Below are 26,101 nucleotides of genomic sequence, written 5' to 3'. Positions count from 1 at the left end.
TGTTTTCATCATTTGAAAATCATGTGGTTTGGCAGTATGCCTTCATCATGGTGAGCATGTGTCAGTGCCAGTGCCAGCCAATCAGAACAGAGGTTTGTTGATGTCAATAAGCCTTAAAGACACAGTCTGCCTGTTCTTGGTAAAGCTCATTAGAGGTGCTGGAGAATGGACATTTAAAACTGGATTGATCTCGTTTTTGGTACTTAAAACCAAACAAACACCTTCTTATGGACCATATCAGGACCTAAAATCTGTGCCCCTCCTGTCCCTCTCCCCAGGGGCGGCTGCAGTCCCAGGACTGTGGGAGGCACCTGCACGACGTGGATGACCTCCTGCAGACCCACACCCTGGTGGAGGCCGACATCTCCGCCCAGGCAGAGCGCATCCGCGGGGTGCAGGCCGCCGCCCTGCGCTTCACCAGCACTGAGCAGAGTGAGTTTACACACAGAAACACTATCTCACACACACTCACTCACACACATATACACACACACACACTCACACACACGCACGCACACACACATACACACACACACACACTCACACACATGCACGCACACACACATACACACTCAAACACACACACATACACATACACATGCATACACACACACACACACACTCATACATACACACGTACGTGCGTACACACGCACACATACACATGCATACACACACTCACACACACATACACACACACACATAACTAGCACACATACACAAACATACACATATGCGTACGCACACACACACACTCACACATACACACACACACACGCACACACACAGAGGCACGCACAAGGTCACAAACACAGGCACGCATACACGCGCACACACGCACACACACACACACACAGAGTCCTGAGAGCACAATCTGCTGGCACTGAGACACATCCAGAGGCGTCAGGCAGAGAGGCAGCTTGTCTTCAGCACACTGTGGTCTTTAAGCAGAATCAGAGCTTCAACTAATTGGTGCTGGTGGCTCCCGCTGTTAAGACTGTTCAAATGTGTGGATGCACTCAGTTTTGAAGTATCAAATTCATAGCATGCCAGACTGTTACTGGCAGCCCTGCAGGGTAGCTCATAATTGGCTGCAGCATCATCCAGTCGGGCTTGGTTTCAGTCAATGGGACGGTGTGTACCAGTGCACATCTGCAGCCTACTTAGGTCAGTGGGGAGTACTGTCTCTCTCACCCCAACGATACAGCTCCGCATAGTGTAAAGATAAGCAGCTTGGGAGGAGCTTGTGCCGTCCCAAACTAACAGAAGGGGGGATGGGGGTTGGCGTACGGAGAAAATGAAAAGGTCTTTTAACTCCCAGTGGACAACTAAATGCATAAAAGCATGCAGAAAGTCAGGTTCAGCTTTTTTTCACACCAAATATCAGAATGGGGAAGAAATGTGATCTAAGTGACTTTGACTGGAATGATTGTTGGTGCCAGTCAGGGTGGTTTGAGTACCTCAGAAACTGCTGATCTCCTGGAATTTTCACACAAAACAGTCTCTAGAGTTTGCAGAGAATGCTGCGAAAAACAAAAGACATCCAGTGAGCAGCAGTTCTGCCTGCAAAAATGCCTGCTTAATGAGAGAGGTCAGAGTAAAAGGGCTAGAAGGTGACAGTAACACAAATAACCACACATTACAACAGTGGTATGCAGAAGAGCATCTCTGAAATGTGTCAAACCTCTAAGAGGATAGGCTACAGCAGCAGAAGACCAATAAGTTGAAAAAATAAGTCCAATAACTACCTAATAAAGTGCCCACTCATATAGAGTGTATATTTATAGTTATAGATTATCAGTCTTGGTGTGGACGGGCAGTAAGAGTTGCTGGTCACTCAGGTTCCCCTGGTCCCTCTCTCTCTCTCTCTCCCTCTCAGGCTACAAGCCGTGTGAGCCGGCCCTGGTGAGCGAGAAGGTGGCCCTGCTGGGCCGGGCCTACGACGAGCTGGGCCGCCTGGCGAGCACCAGGCGGGGGCGGCTGGAGGACTCGCGCCGCCTCTGGCAGTTCCTGTGGGAGCTGGGCGAGGAGGCGGCCTGGATCCGCGAGCAGGAGCAGATCCTGGCGGGAGGGGACTGCGGGCGCGACCTCACCTCCGCCCTCCACCTGCTGAGCAAGCACGAGGCCTTCAGGGACGAGATGGCCGCCCGCTACGGGCCCCTGGGCCACAGCATCGCCGGCGGCGACGCCCTGGTGAGGGAGGGGCACTACGGAGCCCAGGAGGTCACGGAGCGAATCCGGGACGTCCGCGCACAGTGGGCGCACTTGGAGGAGGTAGGCGTGATGAACGGGGAAGGGTTGTGGGATATATGGGAGGTGGGAGGAACAGAAATTAGGGAGGAGGTAGAGGAGGGGAATGCCGTTGGGATGGGAAGGTCGTTAGGGACCGGGTATGGGTATCATCAGATGCAGTGATTTGTGGTCATTATGATCCCATATCATATTTTCTGAAACTCATTTCCGCAAATGTAACCCCATTATCTCTGTCTCAGTTCAATTCAGTTCAAATCAAATACTTTATTGGCATGACAGAATACATATTGGCAAAGAGATAACAACAATCAGTCATAGTGACAACACAACAACAACAAATGGCAAGAACATGGCAGCCTCACGCTTTCTCTCTCCCAACCGTCTCTCTCTCTCACTCTCTTCTTCTCTCTCTCTCTCCCTCTCTCTTTGACTTTGTCTCTCTCTCTCTCTCCAGGCATCCCAGTTGAGGGAGCAGCATCTGAAGGAGGCGGTGGCCCTCCACCAGTTCCAGACGGACGCAAACGACATGGAGGCCTGGATCATGGAGACCCTGCGGCGGGTGTCGAGCCAGGAGGTGGGGCACGACGAGTTCTCCACCCAGACCCTGGCCCGCAAGCAGCGCGAGGTGGAGGAGGAGATCCAGAGCCACCGGAGCCTCATCGACTCCCTGCACGAGCAGGCTCTCGCCCTGCCCTCGGCCTACGCCCGCTCCCCTCAGGTCAGCCAGGACGCCCGCACCGCAAAACGTCTCAACAAGAGGGACGTTCCGTGCCAACTCCAGACGGTTGCACCACAGCCAAAAATGTCCATGTAATGAAAAGGGCTCTCAGAATACTAATTTACAAAGTAATGACACAAAATGTAATGTAAAGGTTTAGGTTTATGGTTGGCATTTCACGTTTCACGCCAGTACATTGCTCACATTTGAGAGTGTTGTGCTATGAGATCTAGGTGTCCCTACCCAGGGTAGGGTATGGCATACTACAGGAGAGCTAGCATTGAGTGCTACAGGATGGATAGCTTTGAGTACTACAGGAGAGCTAGCATTGAGTGCAACAGGAGAGCTAATGTTGAGTATTACAGGAGAGCTAGCATTGATCAGCAGAAAGGCACATATTTCACTGATTGCCTGTAGAAATCTGACACATCAGGACCAGAGTAGCGATAGCCAGACGATCCCTGGCTGATGTAAATCCTACACCCTGCTGAGTGCTAAGGAAAAGACGTTCATCATGACTGCTATCCTTCACGACTGTCTCTCTCTCTCTCTCTCCGGGTTCCAGGTGGAGGGCCGTCTCCCCGCCATCGAGCAGCGCTACGAGGAGCTGGAGTCCCTCTCTGCGTCGCGGCGCCAGGCCCTGGAGGGGGCGCTAGCGCTCTACCGCATGTTCAGCGAGGCGGACGCCTCCCAGCTGTGGGTGGGGGAGAAGGAGCAGTGGCTGGACGCCATGGAGATCCCCAACAAGCTGGAGGACCTGGAGGTGGTGCAGCAGAGGTGAGGGTGGAGGGGGGGAAGGAAGAGAAGAGGAGAGGACCTGAGGCGAGCAGGTGCTAGGACAGAAGAGAGAGTCAGGGAGGTGGAGGATCTGGACTGGATCCCAAAAAAGCGGGAGAGGGAGGGAGAGACAGATGGAAGGGAATTGGGGGGAGAGATATGTGCTGGGCTGAGCGCTGTTTCCAGGCCTCCTGTTGTTATCACAGAGGATGAAGGGGGTACTGTTTCTTATTTTGTTTGTGCATCTGTGTGTTTGTGTGCGCGCTCTTCCAGGTTCGAGACTCTAGAAACTGAAATGAATAATATGGGCTCCCGAATCTCTGATGTGAACCAAGTGGCAAAGCAGCTACTCGACTCAGACCACCGTAGCAAAGGCCAGATTCACCAGACTCAGGACGGGCTCAATGACAGGTACACACGCCCATGCACAATGACACACACACACCCGCGCACAGAGACACACACACGCCTGCACACAAAGACACACACACATATAGCCACACACACCTGCACACAAAAACACACACACAGACACACACGCCTGCACACAAAGACACACACACACTCTTTTGTTACCTTTTGTTCGTCATTTTGCACCTGGCTTCACCCTACATTTCCCTCTCCAGGTGGAAGGAGTTTCAGCGGCTGGCAGACAAGAGGAAGCTGGCTCTGGAGTCAGCACTCAACATCCAGAACTACCACCTGGAGTGCAATGAGATCCAGAGCTGGATGAAGGAGAAGACCAAAGTGATCGAGTCCACGCAGAGCCTGGGCAACGACCTGGCCGGGGTCATGGCCCTGCAGCGCAAGCTCACCGGCATGGAGCGCGACCTGGAGGCCATTCAGGTGCACTGCGTCTCAGCGTCAAGAGCCAGGGCCTGTTAGCACACTGCATTACGCATGCTGCACAGCCAAGGACATGACCTGGCTTTACAGTATATAATTATATTAATACTATATTTGGAATGCTTAATTGTATTTATTTGCTGTAGCAATATCCATTGTGGAGACTGCAGACAGATCTGTGCTGTCCTCAGAAGCATGTGATGTCAGCCCCTGCTTCTTATCACACTGCAGTTCACAACTCAGACTGGCAGACGTGCAGATGTGAACCTGGGAGACAGTTTTTTGTGCAGATCAACTGGTTAACCCATCCATGCGCTAAAACAGTGTCTTAACAGGCCCATCCATGCACTACAACAGTGTCTTAACAGGCCCATCCATGCACTACAACAGTGTCTTATAATTTCATGATATTTATTCCTTGTTTGTCTTTTAGGGAAAGTTAGATGACTTGCGTAAAGAGGCCAAGAAGCTGGCCAAGGAGCACCCGGACCAGGCCCTGGAGACCCAGGCCCGGCTCGAGGGGATCCAGGAGGTGTGGGAGGAGCTGAACGCCACCATGAAGCGCCGGGAGGAGAGCCTGGGCGAGGCCAGCAAGCTGCAGGGCTTCCTGAGGGACCTGGACGACTTCCAGTCCTGGCTGTCTCGCACCATGACGGCCGTGGCCTCCGAGGACATCCCCACCTCCCTGCCTGAGGCGGAGCAGCTGCTCACGCAGCACGAGGGCATCAAGAACGAGGTGGACAACTACAAGGAGGACTACGAGAAGATGCGGGCGGTGGGCGAGGAGGTGACCCAGGGCCAGACGGACGCCCAGTACATGTTCCTGGGGCAGAGGCTGCAGGCGCTCGACACGGGCTGGCACGAGCTCCGCCGCATGTGGGAGAACCGCCACAGCCTGCTGGCCCAGGCCTTCGACTTCCAGACCTTCCTGAGGGACGTGAAGCAGGCCGAGGGCTTCCTCAACAACCAGGTGAGTGAGAGGGTGGTGAGGTAAGGCTAGGGCTACCTTAATCAGGTGAGTGAGAGGGTGGTGAGGTAAGGCTAGGGCTACCTTAACCAGGTGAGTGAGAGGGTGGTGAGATAAGGCTAGGGCTACCTTAACCAGGTGAGTGAGGGCTAGGGCTGCCATAGCCAGATGAGTGAAGGGGTCATGAGTTCAGGCTAGGGCTACCCAAACAACTAGGTAAAGGAGGGTGTTGGTAATGTGAAGACAGGATTATAATATATAGGATGGAACCAAGAAAAAGAATAAGGAATACAAGTTTTCTTTAAACAACAGAAATATTTAAACTGGACTGCCTACTGTAGTCACCATGTGGGAAATAATGTATATAGTAGATCTATTTTGAAGATATTTTGCAGAAGACTTTAAATAAAAGGACAAACCCTTAACTCCTGACTGTCACCCTCTCCCGTGCAGGAGTATGTGCTGTCCCACACAGAGATGCCCTCCAGCCTCGAGGGGGCGGAAGAGGCCATCAAAATGCATGAGGATTTCATGACCACCATGGAGGCCAGTGAGGAGAAGATTAATGGAGTTGTGGATTCTGGACGCCGCCTGGTCAGCGATCTCAACACCAATTCCGACAAGATTCAAGAGAAGGCTGACTCCATCAAAGAAAGGTAAGGGTGGAGGGAGGATGAGGGCGAAAGAGTGAGGAGGGGGAGTGGTAGAGAGAGTGGTTCAAGAGGTATAGGAGTGCGGGATGGCTTGGAAGATGGAGGGCAGATGGTGAGAGAGTACTGTGTGTGTGATAAAGACAGGGTGAGGGTGAGCTGTAATGTAGGGGCTGAATAGTGTGTGACTGGGAGTAGTACGTGGAATGTGTGATATAGGACAGATATTTTTCTATTACATGGGGGAACGATGTTTGTGAGAGGACAGCGGCTTAACGGCTACAGTGACCTTGATGACTTATCCATCTGCACTGTTGCCTAAAGCAGTTTGTACTGTATGTATGCACTTATGTTATAAAGAGTGTCTGACAAAGGCCTAAATGAGTGGTTCCCAACCCTGTTTATGGAGATCTACTGTCTTGTAGGTTTTCATTTCAACCCTTATTTTGCACACCTGATTTTACTAATTAGCCTGATGAGATCTCTAGCTGTTGAATGAGGTGTGCTTTGTAACGGTTGGAGTGAAAACAGAGAAAGGTAGCTCTCCTGGAACATGGTTGGACCACTGGCCTAAATGAAAATGTAATTGTTTGTGACGGTGAGAAAATAGAGATGTTCCTGACTGAGGGCAGAGGTGTGTGTGATAGGACAGAAGTGACAACGATGGCGACAGTGATAGCGGACTGGTAGGATAGTTCATTTATTTTCTTTGACAATTAATTTTCCTCATCACTGACTTTCTGTCTTACTCCCTCCTCTCTCTTCAGACATCAGAAGAACAAAGAGGTTGCCAACACACTACTGGCCAAGCTGAAAGACAACCGCGAACTGCAGCACTTCCTGCAGGACGGACAGGAGGTAAAGAAAATCTTCTACACAATGCGTCTGTTTATATAGTCACTCCTTTAGAGAACAACGCTAGAAGTGAGCAGCCAGTGGTACTAACCGCATAAGAGTGAGCTGCTGTGTGTTGAGTTCAGCAGATGCACAGTTGATGTCACTATGACATCACTACACGTTTAACAGGAATCACAGTGAGGTGACAAGCCTTTCTGCTGAGTCAGAGGTAGTTCAGGACCCCCCATCCTGAGTCAGCAGCTGTGTGAGGGTTCCTCCTAACTTTTCCTTTCCTTGTAGCTCACTCTCTGGATCAATGAGAAGATGCTGACGGCCCAGGACATGTCGTACGACGAGGCCAGGAACCTCCACAGCAAGTGGCAGAAGCACCAGGCCTTCATGGCAGAGCTGGCCTCCAATAAAGACTGGCTGGACAAGATCGGCAAGGTGCGACAGGGACTGTGGACGCACGTGCTCAGATAGAATAATTAATGATCCAAGTGGTTACTAGCAATGTGGAATGGGTGCCTGACACAGCAATATCTGACTTATTTTGAAATTATGAGAAAAAATTGGGGGGAAAAACTCCCGCACAGTGAATCTCCTTATAGTCTCACATTTTATCAGTGACAAGAGATTAAGGGTGCAATTTGCCTAATTATTTATAAGCCATTGTTGTTCTACAGACAAAACAAGTGAGCCAAATTCACATTTTATATAATGAGAGCAGAAACTAATTTGGCACGTCAACAAGATATCATGAAAGAGTCTCAATTTCCCACGTCTCCTCTCACCCTCTGCTATAACCTTCGACCTCGTCAGGAGGGGCAGGCACTGGTGAGCGAGAAGCCCGAGCTGGACCCGGTGGTGAAGAAGACGATGGCGAGCCTGCAGGCTCAGTGGGAGGAGCTGGAGGCCACCACCCAGACCAAGGCGCAGTGCCTGTTCGACGCCAACAGGGCGGAGCTCTTCACGCAGAGCTGCTCGGCCTTAGACTCCTGGCTCATGAACCTGTCCAGCCAGCTGCAGAGCGACGACTACGGCAAGGACCTGACCAGCGTCAACATTCTGCTCAAGAAGCACCAGGTGAGAAAGCGGCAAGGGAGGCACCCCATATATGACAGGAATACAGGGGGAGGCTCAGCCAGTGCTATGTGCCGTACTAAACTCTCTCTGCACCTCCCCCAGATGCTGGAGCACCAGATGGAGGTGCGGGAGAAGGAGGTGCAGGCGCTGCAGTCGCAGGCCCTGGCGCTCTCCCAGGAGGACTCGGGCCTGGCGGAGGTGGACGGCCAGCAGAAGCGCGTAGCGGACAGCTTCGCCCAGCTCCACCAGCCCATGCGGCAGAGGCAGCAGCAGCTCCTGGCCTCCAAGGAGGCCCACCAGTTCAATCGTGACCTGGAGGATGAGCTGGTGAGAATCAGCAGAGGCCCGTTTGTCGTTTACGGTCTCCACGCGGTTTATGTGTGGTCATTAACGTCTGACCCTTCTGTTCTGGTTCCAGCTCTGGGTGAAGGAGAGAATGCCTCTGGCCACCTCCACTGACCACGGGAAAGACCTGCCCAGTGTACAGCTGCTCATCAAGAAGAACCAGGTATGGAGGGCGTCCTGGATATAGAGCACAGACCTGCATCAAATACGTAATTGGGTTGGATTCAACTGAGTTGGCTCAGTTACACCAGGCAAGATCAATCGAGAACAGAAAAGTATTTAAATACAAACACAATCATGTATTTGACCAAGGTCTGATAGAGCAGCAGCTAGAGCACTTTGAGCAAAGTTATCTGGTGTATAGTGCAGATGTACTAACTAGCTACAGAATGTGCACTACTAATGTATAAACATATTGCAGATTGCACAGCTTTAAAACGTAAAATTAAAATGGTAACATTTTGACTTGGACATAGGGAATGATGGAAGTCTGTTGAGGAAAAACATTATTGGGCTTCTTTGGCTGTAATCCTGAGCTCTCAGTATCTCCTCCTCTCCCAGACCCTGCAGAAGGAGATCCAGGGGCACCAGCCCCGCATCGACGACATCCAGACCCACCGGCGCTCCATGGGCCCGGGGCGGGAGGAGGTGGACGGGGTGCAGGGCCGTCTGCTGGACCTGCGGGAGTCCTGGGCCCAGCTCATCGCCGAGACAGACCAGCGCCGCGGGCGTCTGGGGGAGGCCCACCGAGCGCAGCAGTTCTACGCGGACGCAGCCGAGGCTGAGGCCTGGATGGGAGAGCAAGAGCTGCACATGATGTCGGAGGAGAAGGCCAAGGTGACGCTTTCTGCGCGTGTGAGGGCGTACATGCAGCGTGTGGGTTTTTGTGTCCATATGTGTGGTCATGGGTTAGGACATTATCATTGTTGGAACTTCACCTACGGTAGAACCTCTGAGATCCAAACTTCATAAAAATTAGCCGGTCAACCGAACAGGGTTTGGAAATGGAAGTGTAACCTTAATAGAAAATGATGACTGAGTCAACGCAAATGAGTCACACTATTAATTGAGAAAAAACTTGAAATTCTATAAAAAATTTGGGGAAAAATGAATGAGCTTAATAGGTGTTGCTAAAAAGTATCCAATAAGGGAAGTACCAGGACAAAACTCTCTGTTGGATGGAAGTGAGAAGCAGTTGAATAATTGAAAATCCAGCAAAGATTGCATCACACTGATGGCTACAACCGATGCAAGTGGGGAGTTTGCCTTTTGCTTACCATTGCTTTTCATCCAAGAGTGCGAAACCTTGTTGCTTTGCCAGTGTCACTATACACATTTGTTTCTGATTTGGCTGTTTTACAAGTTCATCCTGTCGTTGGTTATTTGATTGCACTTTATATGACGGTTACTGTTTGGGCAAATGCCATTGAGTTTATTGGTTTATGGACTGTACTTTGTCCGGTCAGTGTTCTGAATGACCTTCATTCCCGCTGTGTTTGGTTCTCTGAGGTTCTACTGTATTTGTCTCTGATGTGTACTTATTCCCTCTAGGGTCTTTCAGCGCACTTATCCCTGGTTATGGGTATGCACTTTGTTGTACGTCGCTCTGGATAAGAGCGTCTGCCAAATGCCAATAATGTAATGTGATGTAATGTAATGTAATGTAATGTAATGTAGCATGTGTGTGTGTGTATTTATGTGGACGCAGGATGAACAGAGCGCGGTGGTGATGGTGAAGAAGCACCAGATCCTGGAGCAGGCCCTGGAGGACTACGCCCAGACCATCCACCAGCTGGCCAACAGCAGCCGGCTCATGGTGACCAGCGAACACCCCGAGAGGTCAGCGGGATTCACAATGTGCAGGGACCAAAACCCAGAAGCATGTTCAGTGTAGGGCGGCACGGATGGTGCAGTGGGTAGCACTGCCGCCTCACAGCAAGGAGGTCCTGGGTTCAAATCCCCGTCGGCCGGGGCCTCTCTGTGCGGAGTTTACATGTTCTCCCCGTGTTCGCGTGGGTTTCCTCCCACAGTCCAAAGACATGCATGTTAGGCTGAATTGGAGAGTCTAAATTGCCCGTAGGTATGAGTGTGTGAGTGAATGGTGTGTGTGCCCTGCGATGGACTGGCGACCTGTCCAAGGTGTATTCCTGCCTTTCGCCCAATGTATGCTGGGATAGGCTCCAGCTCCCCTGCGATCCTGTTCAGGATAAGCGGGTTCAGATAATGGATGGATGGATGGATGGATGTTCAGTGTATCGAGGGATCATTAGAGCCAGTTAGGCATCCTGGACATATGTAATGGGAGGAGCTTTGAAGAGTTTTCGGTCACTTGTTTGTTTTAACCAGTGTATGTTAAGGGACGGTCACACTGGCAGACAATTGTGCGAAAATTTGCTTTGCTTTTCACAGCAATAAAGAGGTCATGTAGTTTACGTTACAGGAAACCATCATTTTCAGTGGTTGGTCAGCAAAACATGGCTAGAACTGCTAGAGCTAGCTAAATAAATTCCCCTGAGAAGTTCAAATGAGTTTCTTGCAGTTAGCAAACATTTCTATATGGGTTTTAAAGTTACTTTAAAGTTTGAAGGGGAAAATTGTCTCTCACCCCCAGCGAGCGGATCACTCTACGGCAAGCCCAGGTGGACAAGCTGTACGCGGGGCTGAAGGACCTGGCGGAGGAGCGGCAGGGCCGTCTGCAGGAGCGCCTGCGGCTGACGCAGCTGAAGAAGGAGGTGGACGACCTGGAGCAGTGGATCGCAGAGAGGGAGGTGGTGGCTGGCTCTCACGAGCTGGGCCAGGACTACGAGCATGTCACGGTGAGCAACAACGGAGAGAGGCCCGACTTTTTTTTTGACAATTTTGCGCTGCACTTAAATCTACTTAGGCACACATCGGCAGTTTTTAAACAATGGGTCTCGACGGGAAAGATTCCTACGGTGAGCTGTTACTCTGTTCTTCTACTACTTTGGGTTCGCACAAGTCGTTGGATAGCCTAGATTGTGAGGTCCGAAATGGACGGTTTGCTTCGGCAAAATATTAGGATTTACCTGATATGGATGTAAATACCCTCAAATTAAAGGTGACAGTCTGCATTTTAACCTCACATTCATTGTTTCATTTCAAATCCAATTTGCTGGAGTACAGAGCCAAAAGAACAGAATTTGTACCACTGTCCAAATACTTACGAACTGCACTGTATTTTTGCTGATTCGGTTTTAATCATTCGTTCTCATGGCTTGCTGTCTAGAGTATTGGTCGACTGTATTAACATACGCGTGTGTATGTCCATGTGTGTGAATGTCTTTGTGCATGTGTGTGTGTGTGTGCACATGTGTGAATGTGTTTGTGTGTGTGTGTGTGTGTGTCTGCGTATGTGTGTGTGTCCCTTATCCTCTCCTCTCAGATGCTGAGGGACAAGTTCCGGGAGTTTGCGCGGGACACCAGCACCATCGGGCAGGAGCGCGTGGACGGTGTGAACGCGCAGGCGGACGAGCTGATCGAGTCGGGCCACCCGGAGAACGCCAGCGTGGCGGAGTGGAAGGACGGGCTGAACGAGGCCTGGGCCGACCTGCTGGAGCTGATCGACACGCGCACGCAGATGCTGGCCGCCTCCTACGAGCTGCACCGCTTCCACCAGGACGCCCGCGAGGCGCTGGGCCGCGTGCGCGAGAAGAGGGAGGCGCTGCCCGCCGAGCTGGGCCGAGACCTCAACACCGTGCAGCACCTGCACCGCCAGCACACCGCCTACGAGCACGACATCCAGGCCCTCAGCGGGCAGGTACGCCCGACCCCCCCGGTTCCATACTGTCTCCTGCCACCGCTCCTGTGTGCTCAGCTCCCATGGTCTTACAGTGAGAAATGCTACACCGTGCTAGCACTTAGAAGTGATACGGTTCAAGGTTCTTTATTTGTAAAACATGCAGTGAAATGGAGGAGATGCTCAGTAATGATAAAATTGTGTTACTGAAGAGGTTTAATGTATTTAACCCCTTGAAGAGTATTGTATGGTTTTTTGGACTACATTGCTTTCTCTTACCAGTAGTTATTGTTACAGCATTAGAATGCTCAGTTAATCAACCAGTCAATCAATCTGGCAGTCAATCAATCAGGTGTTATTTATACAGCACGTTTCATACAGATCCAGGTGTAGACATCCGTTTGGCATCTTGTTACCATAGAGACAACAGAACCCTCATTACAGACCTTCGACACATTTCTGTCGTGCGACACTTGTCGAAAAAGCTTGCGCGACAAAGACTAATTCCGGCTTACGAGGCGCAGCGGTATTTCTGAGTGGATTTGGAAGGTGTTGCCGTGCCTCCTCCCAGGTGAACCAGGTGCAGGAGGACGCGGCGCGGCTGCAGAAAGCGTACGCCGGCGAGAAGGCCGACGACATCCACCGGCACGAGCGGGCCGTCTCCGAGGCCTGGGAGGCCCTGCTGTCGGCCGGCCAGGCCCGCCGGCTCCTCCTGCTGGACACGGTGGAGAAGTTCCGCTTCTTCAACATGGTGCGCGACCTCATGCTGTGGATGGACGGGGTCAACCTGCAAATAGACGCCCACGACAGCCCCAGGTGAGCCGCCCCACGGCCTCGCACCTGCGTAAGCCGCGTCACACCCGGAGCGGGGACGCGGAGCCTCCTTGACTTTGACGCGCCCTGAACGCCGTCTCCAACCGCGTGTCTACACTCAGACCCCAGCATTTTACTGCTTAATTCAAGGGCTGCTCACCCATTACAGCAGCCAATACTGTTGTTTACGGTTGTAGAAAATGTTATATGTCGTAAATGTTTTAATATTAAAATATTTCAAAGGTGAAATTGTGATGTTTTTGTAGAAACTCCTGCATGCACAATGTAACAAATGTACCCTGTTGTAAAATCCAACTGTGCTTTTCATAAGCTGGTCTAGCTGTAAAATCCAGCTATGATCTAGCTGGGTATGAGCTGGTCAACCAGCTAGTGCTGGTAGTTTGTCTGAGCTGGTAGTGCAGGGCAGTGTTTAATTTGACTGGTGTGACAATGGAATATGTACAGTATAGTTGGCTGTTTTTGTCAAGTGTATCCCAAGACCCACCATAACCCTCCATGATCAACCACTGGGTTTGCGGTTGGGGCCCCGTTGGCTTAAATAACGCTCCCCTCCTCTCCTTTTCTCTTTCCCTCCTCTATCTTAGGGACGTGTCCTCAGCAGGGCTGGTCATTGCTAACCACCAGGACATCAAGTCAGAGATTGAGACCAGGGCTGGCAGCTTCACTGCCTGTAATGAGATGGGCAACACGCTAATCAGGAATAAACACTACGCTGCTGATGAGGTACTGCGGCCTGCCCTGTCTGTGTGCCTGTGTGTTTCCTGACACTGCAATAAAAGTGTCTTGACAAGTGTTTTTAGTCTTGTAATGAGACTTAAGATCTTTTTTTTTCCTCTCAAGTAGAAAATGTTAACTAGCTTGTTTTACATTTCTGTTTACTTGACAAAACATTTTCTTATCCCATTGGTAAATGTGTGTTACCTCATTGGCAATATTTTTGTCTTATTTAGCAAAATAAATAAGATTTTTAAAGTTTAATAAGTACTAAAATACCTTTATTTTTGCAGTACTTACACTACAACTACAAGTCCTGAATTTGTGCATTTTCAAACTGACAAGTTTTTCAATCAAAATTTTTCTTTGCAAAATCATCTACATGGTGAGAAAAGAGAAAGAAACTGTCAGCACAGATGTTTACTTCAGAAGTAGGTTATTGAACTTCATATTTAATGTACTACAAGTCAAATAATTGTGGATGATATGTGACTTAATCATTATATGTCACAGGCATCAAAACCATAAATGATGCAGGGGTAGGCAGTGCTGCATTAATTTGTCACCACATTGTACAAACAAAGTCAATTCTACAGTACAATACTTGCAAGTCGGTTGGCAGAACTTTGCCATACAAATGATGGTAACAATATGTTATGCATGAAATAATTATTTCCAATTATTTGTATTTCAGCTGTTTACAATTCAGCTTTGCTCTTTGACTTCCACAGACATTTTTACAGTAGCCTTTCCTGTGACCTGTATTACAGATCCGAGAGAAACTGGATCAGCTGCAGACCAGGAGGGACGAGATCAACAAGAAGTGGCAGGACAAAATGGACCACCTGCAGATTGGTGCGTGTTTGTGTGTGCCCCTGGCTACCTGCGTGTGTGTTTGTGTGTGCATGTCAGTGATCGTGTGTTTGTATGTGGGGGTATATTCCTGTGTAATGTTGTGTGCCCATGTTTACATGGGAATTTGATTGTGTGTATTTTCCCTGTGCTTTTGTTTTTTCGGTCACACTTTACAATAAGGGTACATGAACTGACATTAACTAATGTAGTTGTTAACATACATTAATTAATTACTTTTCATCAGTTAATGGATGTGTTGACTACTAACTAATGTATTGGTTACATGAATTTTTATACATTAGCATACCACAGGATAAATATATAATTAGTTATACTAGTCAAGTAGCTAAGGTACATCCTGGGACCGAAATTGTTGGTGGTTCAAGCCCCGGTGTAGCCAGGATAAGATGGATAAAAGCTTTGGATAAAAGTATCAGCTTAATAACTAATATACGTACATGTAGTGTACAGACTCACATAAACGAACCTGTAAAGATTAGCTTCTCAGTAGTTAACAGTGTTAGCGTTAGCGTTTTGCGTTAGCGTGTCGTCTGTAACCCCTCCTGTCGGTGCTCAGTGCTGGAGGTGCTGCAGTTTGGGCGGGACGCCTCGGTGGCGGAGTCCTGGCTGGCGGGACAGGAGCCGCTGGTGCGTGCGGCCGAGCTGGGCTCCAATGTGGACGAGGTGGAGAGCCTGATCAAACGGCACGAGGCCTTCGAGAAGCTGGCCGCCGGCTGGGACGAGCGCTTCACCCTGCTGGAGAAACTAACCACGGTGAGGAGGGGAGGGAGGGGAGGAGGGAGAGAGGGAGGGAGACAGAGAGAGAGGGAGAGGGAGAAAGGGAGAAGGAGAGAGACAGAGGGAGGAGGAGAGACAGGGAGGGAGGGTGGAAGAGACACAGACAGAGAGGGAGGGAGGGGGAGAGAGACAGACAGACAGAGAAAGGGAGGGAGGGAGGGAGAGAGAGAGAGACAGAGGGAGAAAGGAGAGACAGAGTTTTGACTTTTTGCATCCTACAAACAAGCAAATCTGCACAAAACACATTCAAATAAACAAATGCCACCTGACAATAAAAGTGTCTTGACAAGTGTATTTAGTCTTGTAATGAGACTTGAGATCTTTTTTTTTCTCTCAAGGAGAGAGAGAGAGAGAAGTAGTTGAGAGAAAATAATAATTTAGAGATGGAGACTGTTCCTGAACCGTGGCTGTCATTTCTTCCCTCAGCTGGAGGAGCTTGAGATCCAGAGAAGGAGAGAGGAAGAGGAGCGGGCACGGCGGCCCCCCACGCCCCCCCCGGCTGAGGAGGTGGCACAATCTGAGGCAGAGAGCCAAGCGCACGAGTCTGCTGCCAGGTGAGACTGCCTGATCAGGTATCTGTGAGTGGAGGGTACAGGGATCAGAATATGAGCTGTAAATGCAGTGGAAATCCTACGAGAATCTGGCCACGGTGTTCTGGAAAATATCACATTATTTTATACAAAGCTGGTGCTAAAGATGTGTGGTTTAAAGTGCATTGTGTATTCACAAAGGGTCATGGTCAACTGGAAAAAAAGAAGGCAGTACTTATCACAGAAGTTCAGTGTAGCTCACCTCTCATGATGACATCACTAACTGCAACACGTAGAATGTACCAAAATCAGGAAGGATTGTGGGTTTTGTTGAGTCCCTCGGAAACTGCTCACCTCCCCCCTCTTCCCCCACAGGACCAGTTTAGACCAGACAACTCTGAACCAATCCGTGTCTGTGAACGGGGTCCACAGTGACCAAGACACCTCACAGGTGAGACCCCCACAGCAGTCTGAGTTTTCAGTGGTGCCAAATGTTATAGGGTTTCTTCATTTCATTATCAATATGAGGTGGGGGTGGATGACAAAAAAAACACCCCAGTGCTGGTCAGCTCTTATCTTCACCCCCATGTCATGGTCAGCTGGGTATTAACTAGACCTGGGTCAAATACGTAATAGTTTTGGATTCAAATACTTTTCTACGCTTTATTGAGCTCATCTGGTGTATTAGAACTTATGGAATACTCACAAAAAGTGAACTTTGGTCCTCTTGGTTGGCTCAGTTGCACCAGGCAATATCATTCGAGCACAGAGACGTATTTGACCCAGGTCTGGTATCAACAAATTGATGAGAAAATTATTTGACAAAATTGTGTGCAAAGCGGGCCATTTTCATGATTCAAAATGGGTCATATTCTGTCCCTGTCCTCTTTGTCCTGTAGTTTCGTGTGATTAGGTGGAACAGGAATGACAGGAAAGTGCTCTCGCTTGTATTGCACAAGTTTAACATGATGACTGAAATCTGCTGTACATGACTGTACATTACCTGGGTAGACATAAGTCATACAGGAGATCATTCCTGCCAGTATGGGCATGTTATCATTTGCAGTTCCATTCAACATAGACTGAATTCTTTGTAATACAAATTAACTTCTTGTTTTGTCATTTACTGTAAGTATCACACTTGCTGTCTTATGTTTGTGGGTGATCTGTTTCTCTATTGTCTTTCTGCCTGAGTCATTCCTTGATTCCTGTGTGTGTGTCTGCATGTGTGTGTCTGTTTGTCTGTCTGCCTGTTTGTGTGTGTGTGTGTGTGTGTGTGTGTGCCTGTTCCTATAAAATAATGCCACCCTGACAGTCCCTGGACTAGGATTAGAGTAATGAATTTATCAATGTTGCATTTCTGTCTGCAGTCAATATCATTCTCAGGGGCCAGGAAACCTGACTATAGACCTGGCCCTAAGTTAAAGTCACTGGAGCCTGTGAGTATTGAGCTGTAGTCCATAGCTTAGTCCCCATTGCCCCCTGCGCTTAGTCCCTGATCCACTGCAGTACCCCCTGGCTGGCCTAGAGGGCACCCTTGAGCGCACTTTTCACAGCTGCACCATTGTTTTGGCTGGACCCCTGAGCTTGTGCACAAATCCCAGGCACAGCGAATAGCATGTTTTGCATTCAGCCTTCCAAGTTGTTATATTAATTTAACTTTTAACTTTTTTTTTTCCATTTACATTACAACTTTTCTTTACAATATCTACTAACCCTCAGAAACGCAGTAGGGTAAGTGATTAACGTTTTTGTGTCCTAAAGAAATATTTCCCCCTGGTCCCAAGAAACTCAAACACAATGTTTGATAGACTGTACATCAGGGATCATCAAATCACAGTCCTCCAGGTCCGAGAGCTGCTGCTGGTTTTCCACCCTCCCTTTACCTGGGAGTCAGGTGTGATGACAGTCTGGCCAATCAGTAGCATTAATTGTTCAGCTAATTACCTGGGTGAACGAAAACCAGGGCCAGATTTGGATTGGATGTCCAGATTTGATGATTGCTGCTGTACATGATCACTGGAAAAAATGTAAATCATAACTAATTGAGAAAGTACACCAATGTAAAGGCAGTAGTACTCCTTTGGTCCAGTTCACCATGGTTTAGTGTTGCCGTTCAGCTCATTAGCACAGGGAAAACCTGCCTTTCTTGGCTTAGCACTAAAGATGTTAGCCATAAAAAGTGTTTCTGTAACATGGCCACACCCAGCCATGTCATAGCGACACGCAAGAATGGCGGGTTTCAGTTGTGTTTTCACTTAAAGTCACCACATCACGCTCAAACATAGCTGCGTCATCTAAAGCAGGGACATGGTCTTAATGCAGAGGCTGTGTTGAGCACTCGGATGAGGACTGGCCTTGTGTCCCATCCCTGTCAGCCCCCTGCTCCCCCTGTATTCCCTACTGAAGAAAACGGCTCAAGCTAGGTTTTGAAACAGCTGGTAGCTGGTACCAGTTCAGACCAGCTCCCAGCTTGATGTGTTTTAGCTGGTTGACCAGTTCGGACCAGCTCCTAGCTTGATGTGGTTTAGCTGGTTGACCAGTTCAGACCAGCTCCCAGCTTGGCATGGTTTGACCAGCTCAAGCTATGTTTTTAAACAGCTAGTAGCTGGTTGACCAGCTATCAGCTCAGGCTCAGCTCAATTTCAAGCTGGTCAAGCTGGCATAGCTGGACTTTACAGCAGGGTTTCTTACTGTTGAATTGTGGGAATTAGGAACCCTCCACATTTTGGCTTCCATCTACCTTCCATTTGTCTCTCTGTGTGTCCTGTGTCTGTGTGTTTAATGTTGTTTCTGTGGCATGGAGCTTATGCTACAGCCTGTATGCTAATTTAAGATTTTTGTAATTGGGTCTGATGTTTAAAACCAGAAACGAACTGTTGTTGGTTGAGACTGGGATTGGATCATATGTGGCATCACACAATAGACAGTCCCTTTGAATGACACTTAAAATAGGCACACAGTGGCCTAGTTGATAAGAAATGTGGTAATGACTGACTGATTGATTAGTGATAATTGGGCTCCACTTGCTTCTAGTTGTCAATGACGACCACAGAGAGACAAACCTAAATGTGTATAGAATTACATCATATTCTTAAGGCTGTTTTATACTACTGTGTAGTCTGCATAGTTTGCGTGATAGTTAGATAAAGTATGCCAGTATCATCAAACCTCCTCAGCTTGCCTGTAATCAAACCGCTCCATATATGCCATTCAAAATTTACAGGCAGAAATGAAGTAACTTCATACAAATGATTGTTACACCACGTCACATCAACCAATCATCATCTGTGCCAGCAGTGTTTGCTAGCTACGTGCTTTTAAATTCTGTGTATGGTATGGTAAAGGTATGCGATATCTTCCTGGACCTGGTTTACAACCTACACACACAAACACATATTCCACACAACCCCTACACACATCCACATTAACTGTAGACGTATAAAACAGGCATTACTTTACAAACCAGCCTATAACACACACGGTGATGTCGAGCACGTCGGTTGGTGAAGTATGAATTAGAATGTGGCCTGTCGGAGTGCGTGTGTGGTGCAGAGACTGGAGCTGTGATTAAAAAGTCCCGGTGGTGTGTCTGACTCTGGCGTGTCTGCCCCCGGGCGCCTCAGGGGTCGGAGGCAGAGTCTGTGAACGGGCCGGGGCGAGACAGCGGCCTGCCCTCGTCCTCCCGTCTGGACCCGACCGCCCCCTTCGCCACGCTGCCGGGCAGAGGCACCGGCGAACCCCCGCCCGTGGAGACCATGGAGGGAATGCTGTGCCGCAAGCAGGAGATGGAGTCGCACAGCAAGAAGGCAGCCAGCAGGTGCAGTGTGGGAAGGGCGGTGTGTCCTTAGAGTGGCTGTAGGGAGAGGGGGATGTCATCTGGGGGGAGAGAGGGGACATGTCTTTAAGGAGGCTGTCTGTATGGCATGGGTGCACAACTCCAGTCCTGGAGGGCCGGTCTGTATGCTGGTTTTCGTTCCAACCAGTTACCTTGGTTTTAGTTTTCTGACAGCTGTATAACCTACACTGGTTCACTCTTCTACTAGAGCACAGTATAATCTCTAGGTTACACTTTCAGTCTGCAGGTGTAGCTGTTGTTTATACAAATGTCAGATCAAGTTATGATTGGGATTATTAAATAATTAATAGAAAAGAACCAGCCCTTGTTGTTCACCCCTGTGAACCATTATGAGGAGGGTAAACTGAAATGAACTGAGGGGAATTTAATTTAATGGGTTGGAAATCAAAATATTGGACCCTAATCTCTGGGCAGGGGGAGAGACCGGTCTGAAGAGTCTCTTATCTGAGGGCGAGAGCAGGATTAAGTGTGAGGGAGTGGGGGAATAGAGATAACGTGTGCTCAGCTGCTGTGTGAGACCAGGTGAGAGGAGAAAGCAGGCCTCACACAGCCCCGGTGAGCTGGTTGTCATTCCTGGCACACGCGTGTCCATCCACAGATCCTGGCAGAACGTGTACTGCGTGCTGCGCAAGGGGAGCCTCGGATTCTACAAGGACAACAAGGGCGCGGCCAACGGAGTGCCCTATCACGGCGAAGTACCCATAAGCCTCAACGAGGCCGTGTGCGAGGTCGCCCACGACTACAGGAAGAGAAAACACGTCTTCAAGCTCCGGTGAGTGGGGGAGGAGAGGAGCGAGGTGAGCAGAAAAGGTTGGTGTAGTAGGTGGGCGAACGAGGGTGTAGCAGGTGGGCTGTGGAGTTGGAATTGGGGATGGAGGGGGAAGGATGGGCACGCTTACATTGGGCTGAGATGATTTCTGCTGACTTCTCTCTCCCCTGTTTGGCTGCAGGCTTGGTGATGGAAAGGAATTCCTATTTCAAGCAAAAGATGAGGTGAGGGTTCCTGATACCACTGTTTTAAAAATAGACATTATGAAGTTTGACCACCTTGTCTCTTCTCTCTTCTCTCTCTGCTCTCTCCTCTCTCCCACTCTCTTGCTCTCTCTTTCCCTCTCTCTTGCTCTCTCTCTTGCCATCGTTCTCAAATTTCAAATAGAGATGCTTTATTGGCACAACATATTACAAAATACCCTATATATTGCCAAAGCGTATTGACAACACAACAACAATAAATCATATTAACAATACACACAAAAAAAGCAGTGTCAAAAATAACGAAATAAATGACACACTAATATAACAGTAATAAACGTATCATCTTGTCTCTGCTCTGTTAAACGTTTCTCTCTCCCCCTCCAGCCTGAGATGAGCTCCTGGATCCGCTCCATCCTCTCCTCCATCCCGGCGGGATCGGGCGGGGCAGGGGACCGCTCCCCGGGGGGGGGTCCGACGGCGCCGAGCCGGGCCATGACCATGCCCCCCATCTCCCCCAGCTCGGGGGAGCCCGGGGCCGTCACCATGCGCAGCAAAGACGGCAAGGAGAAGGACCGGGAGAAGAGGTTCAGCTTCTTCGGCAAGAAGAAATAGAAGAAGCAGACCCAAACACAGACGGTTTAAAAACTCACCAGACGCAAAACAAACTGACAGATGCAGGAAGACCGGAGTGTCCCGTCAACCACATTGGCTCTCAGCCCCGGACAGCATGGTGTCCTGGGAGGCTCCAGAGGAGCTTTCTCCTAACCGTAGCGTCTGTGGCCCTCCCAGCTCTCCCGGGGGCCTTGCCAGGACCAGCTCAGTCGGAACAGGAAGCAGAGGGCACTGTGGGACGTTGGAGGGCAGGCGGGTGGCACAGGGCCAAGAGCCAATTGGATGAGGACATCTTAGGGTTTATTTCTGTTCAGCTCCCAGCCTCTTCTCGGTTCTTTTGAGTTTCAGAATGGTCCTGCTGCACTCTGGGAACAGTAGTCCGTTCCACAAGGCCGTTAACAACAGAAAGGATGCTACATTCTAGGGGCTGTCAATCCACCTCTCTCTATGAAATTGCTTGAAGGACCATGTTGATTTTTCTTTTTTTGGCATTATTATTATTATTATTATTATTATTATTATTAATCATTTTGCTGTTGCAGGTGTAGAGAAAAAGAGTTTGAAGAATGCGTAACTATAGATAACTCGTCAATGAAAGAATTGGTAAAACTGTTGGTTACCGCTATTTTTGTTTGTTTGTATTTTCCTTTTATTTTTGTTTTTAGGAAGGCCAGCTTTCAAAGTGTTTTTAAAAGAGAGCAAAGTAAGTTTTTCAGTTAGGTTTTGCAAAAAGTAATTTAACAATTACCTAAGTGCATAAGTGGAAAATATATATATATTTAAAGAGAAGTGGTTTTTATTATTTTGTTTTTATCTTGAATTTATTGGTTTTATTATTTGGAGAGAATATTCATGCTTTATTTTTTGGCTTTTCTTTTCTTGAAAACAGGAGATTATATAGTTGAAGTAAGATTGAGAGTGTGAGTTGTAGTGGAGGTTTTTTAAATCAGTTTTCTGATCCGTTTCCTGAATAATGGGCATCTCTAGTATCGCCAGTTCATCCTAATCAACAAGCTTCGGAAAAGGTTTCGCTTCACGGTAGGATTTTGGTTTGCGCTTAGTTTATACTGCTATTTCTAATTAAACAGGATTTTTTTAACAATTTCCTTTTTTTGCTGTTTTTTTGTTTGTTTTTCAGTTTTTTTCAGGCCATCTGATAGGCATGCGTAGTGTACTGTCAAACACTAAAAATGAAAATGGAATAAAAACGCAGGAGAAAGATATGGCAGGAATGTGAGGAGAAGTGCGTGTGAAGGGTTGAAGAGGGGGTAAGCGTTGGAGGGATGTTGTGGGGGCGTACTGTAGTTGGCGCAGCTGAATGGGGATGGAATGTTCAGTCGTGCACTGCAAGACAAGGGCAATTACTGAGCGGTCTACTGTCAGCCAAAACAACCGGCTGTCTCCCGCTCTTTACGGATCTCATCCGCAGTTAAAATCCGACCCCTTTTATTTCGAAGAAAACTATGGCAGGGAGGTGTTACAAACAAAAGCGTTTTCAAGCGCATCTTTCACTTTGACCCGGTGTATTTATATTCTGAGATTCTCCTTCCATCATGTGAACGGTATCACTGGGGAAAGTGCTACCCATGTCACACAGAATTTAAAAGTGTGGTTCTGGAGACTTGCTGCTGTGGATTAAGGAAGTGAGATAAGGCATAGCTGGCTTGGTTGGGGTGTAACCAGTATAATAAGTTGTGTGCTAGTTTTTCACAGAGCGAGAGAGAGAGAGAGGCATACTTTTGGTTCAGGAAGACTGCAAGGTACACATATTCCTGGCCTAGAATGACTTTGTATAAACACTGTATATAAGTCTTCTCTGACTCTCAGCTTTGGAGGGAAATTGCTTTTGTCAGACCTTTTTCATCTGGGAAAGGAAGCCGAGTTTGGCATTATACTATGAAACCCTCCTGAAGGGTGGAGTATTATGCAGAAGGCATCTGGTGCAGCTCTGTCCTTCCTCCATCTTGTTTCTTCTACTTCCTGTGGGCATTTCCACACGTCCTGCTCTTACTTCTGGAAAATGAAGCGCAAGTTAATTGGCGACACAAAGCATTTCTGCTTGTTGCTGATATAACCTGGAGCAAAACAAGAAAAGAATGATAGATGCAGTTTCAGGGCTAACTTAAGTAAGGTTTGAGATTCATGTGTGCGCTGTGAACACAGTCGCCTCCAGGTGGCTGGAACTAAATAGTCCTTACTTTGTGTTGAGCCGAAATGGTGTCTCAAGCGTTCCTGCAACGACGGTGAATTCTCTCTGTGCCTGTTCTCTTGACGCCGGCGGTGTGATGTGCATCGGACCTGCCTCGAGTGTGACAGGCTGCTGTTGGCTCTAGCCCCATTGGCAGAAGGGCAGCTATCTGCAGCTCCCAAACAATACTGCAGGGACCAGAACTAGCCAAAGCTCACGGTTGAAAGACGGTCGCACGATTGCGACGGCCTCCGGCCTCTCCCGACTCGTACTGCCGAACCGAGACTCTTTCGGCAGCTGTGATTCAGGGCACACCCCTGCGAATGTGCACACACACACACACACACACACACACACACACCCAACTAGTCACCAGCATGAGCCGTCCGCCATGCCTTCCTCCTCGCCAGTACTGGTGCTCTACACAGCGCCCCCTTGTGTTGAGAGACGAGAACGGCAGCATTGTCTTCAGAATTTCAGAATCGGTGCTTCAGTGGGGCAGTTGGTCTTCTTGTATTTAAATTATCAAGCTGTAAGGCTGGGTGAGTTTGACCGCAAGATACTTCTGACTGCTTGGGTGTTGTTAGTCGTTAGCTGTGGTCTCTCTATTTCACATTATACGTGCCTCTTCTGAGGTTGCCTCTCTCCTAGCGGCAGAAGTACTGGACTTTCCATCCCTTCAGTGACCAGCTTCACAAGGTAAGCAGAGATTTATGAACAGTAATGACATGAGGGAAGCAGGGCTTAGACACAGAAAATCAGCCATCCCAAGACTCACATATGTGAGTTCTGAATCACATGTGCACAGACACAAGGGTTTCACAGTGACTGACACTTTTCATTCAAGCTGTCAAGTGTGGGCTTTGTCATTTTCTTCTGTAATAAATCTGATATGAGGGTGTGCTGTACACCGTCTGGGGTTGTGATGGGCAAACATACTGGAGAGAGCGAGAATCCGTTGTGAGGAGACAAAGGAGCCTAATTCTGGGTATACTTTGAAATGTAAACATGCATATTCAGAAAAACCAAAATTAAGAAACAGAATTTTGCTTGATTTATTTGCCTCCTTAATATAAGTGTTCAGATTGGTGTCATATGTGAACTTGGTGCCACACAAAAAATATTCAGAAAAAAATCTGCAAAGAAAAATTATCTTCCTTTATGAGTATTAAGTGTGAGCTGAACTATCTTATGGGGGTCAGTTGTCTAAGCCATTTTGCGGTCGTTTTAAGTTTGACTAGTCAGCCTACTGACCCTCTTGCCCCAAATATAATACATTTTGAAAATGATCAGTTCCTTTTTTGTGACACGGCAAGCTGTTAATACAACTACTACAATTTATTATTATTATTATTATTATTATTATTGCAACTGTTAGTACTACTACTTCTACTGTTACTACTGGCACTTATTACTATGACTTACTGCTGTCCATTTTCAGGTACATGTCTGTAATGGCAGACTTTTCCACAAGATGTCAGTGTGCTGTGGAGCATTTTCATTACAGATCGATCGAAAAATGTTTGTTGACTTGTGTATCTATATCAAATACAAAAAATACAAAATAAAATATGGTTTAAAACAAAGCAATATTGGGGAAATAATAGTTGTGTTATTTATTAAGCTGTCATAATAAAGAGATGATTTTCTTTCCTGTTTTCTTACATGTAGCACTGTAATAATTATTCAGATGCAGGGTTCCTCAATACATAGCATTATTGCCATGTTACAGAGGCCACTGAAATTGGAGAATCTAATTGAACTTCGACCCCGATATCCATTGGTATAATTTGTAATGTGTAGTACTCTGTACTGTGTGTATGTGTAACATGTCCAGTAACATGTCATACCATATGAATAATTGTACAGTTACTGCTCTTCTCAATAATGCAATTTAATTACAGTGAGAAAGTGAAAGTTTATGATGGATGGATTGAATGAGCTATGTTTTTGCAGCAACCCTCCTGCTTAACTAAATTCAATTAATTAATTTGCATACATACATTCATCCATACTACACTTTATTTGTAAAGCTTTAGATCAGGGCTGCTCAACCCTGTTCCTACTACTGTCTACTGTTCTGTACGTATTCAATCCAACCCTAACCGAGCACACTTCATTCAACAGCTAGAGATCTCCTTAAGTGAGCTGCTAATTAGTAGTAAGGACTGTAGCTCGCCAGGAACAGGGTTGTGCAGCCTGACTTTAGATGCAAACATAAAAATTGATGCATAATAGTATGTGCCACAGCCTGATTCTGCACCCAAAACACAGTAAGTAATGACAGCCTGGAGCAGCAATCTTCATTTCTGGTCGGTGGTTCGATTGATTCATGGATTGTCTCCTGCTTAGTCTAATCAACTGTAATTGCTTAGGATAAAATCTTAATCTAAAGAACATGTAATGTAATGTAATGGTCCTGGTGAGCTGCAGGGTGTGTAGGTCTTTGTTTCCGGCCTTAATATTATCAACCAATTCAAACTCAAGAAAGTGTCAAGTA

At 48.0% G+C, this 26,101-nt stretch overlaps 1 protein-coding gene across 1 annotated transcript in view; it reads left to right on the top strand.

Annotated features, from left to right (window-relative positions):
* The window catches only part of sptbn2 (spectrin, beta, non-erythrocytic 2), a 79,173-nt gene extending 53,982 nt beyond the window's left edge, over positions 1-25,191 (top strand). The window contains exons 14-40 of the mRNA XM_061247953.1: positions 279-432; positions 1,880-2,274; positions 2,708-2,971; positions 3,537-3,748; positions 4,022-4,159; positions 4,375-4,594; positions 5,028-5,564; positions 6,015-6,217; positions 6,979-7,069; positions 7,349-7,495; positions 7,871-8,134; positions 8,237-8,461; positions 8,553-8,642; positions 9,041-9,316; positions 10,188-10,318; positions 11,091-11,295; positions 11,883-12,257; positions 12,808-13,052; positions 13,655-13,793; positions 14,555-14,639; positions 15,217-15,413; positions 15,864-15,991; positions 16,343-16,418; positions 19,594-19,787; positions 20,425-20,598; positions 20,777-20,819; positions 21,186-25,191. Of these exons, the coding sequence (XP_061103937.1) occupies positions 279-432; positions 1,880-2,274; positions 2,708-2,971; positions 3,537-3,748; positions 4,022-4,159; positions 4,375-4,594; positions 5,028-5,564; positions 6,015-6,217; positions 6,979-7,069; positions 7,349-7,495; positions 7,871-8,134; positions 8,237-8,461; positions 8,553-8,642; positions 9,041-9,316; positions 10,188-10,318; positions 11,091-11,295; positions 11,883-12,257; positions 12,808-13,052; positions 13,655-13,793; positions 14,555-14,639; positions 15,217-15,413; positions 15,864-15,991; positions 16,343-16,418; positions 19,594-19,787; positions 20,425-20,598; positions 20,777-20,819; positions 21,186-21,413 (5,436 nt within the window). The 3' untranslated portion in view covers positions 21,414-25,191. The remainder of the gene's footprint in view (positions 1-278; positions 433-1,879; positions 2,275-2,707; positions 2,972-3,536; positions 3,749-4,021; positions 4,160-4,374; positions 4,595-5,027; positions 5,565-6,014; positions 6,218-6,978; positions 7,070-7,348; positions 7,496-7,870; positions 8,135-8,236; positions 8,462-8,552; positions 8,643-9,040; positions 9,317-10,187; positions 10,319-11,090; positions 11,296-11,882; positions 12,258-12,807; positions 13,053-13,654; positions 13,794-14,554; positions 14,640-15,216; positions 15,414-15,863; positions 15,992-16,342; positions 16,419-19,593; positions 19,788-20,424; positions 20,599-20,776; positions 20,820-21,185) is intronic.
* The last annotated feature ends 910 nt before the right edge of the window (positions 25,192-26,101 follow it).

This window comes from Conger conger, chromosome 7, assembly GCF_963514075.1.
Source record: "Conger conger chromosome 7, fConCon1.1, whole genome shotgun sequence".
Lineage (NCBI taxonomy): Eukaryota > Metazoa > Chordata > Actinopteri > Anguilliformes > Congridae > Conger > Conger conger.
This window is presented reverse-complemented; position numbering and strand designations above follow the sequence as displayed.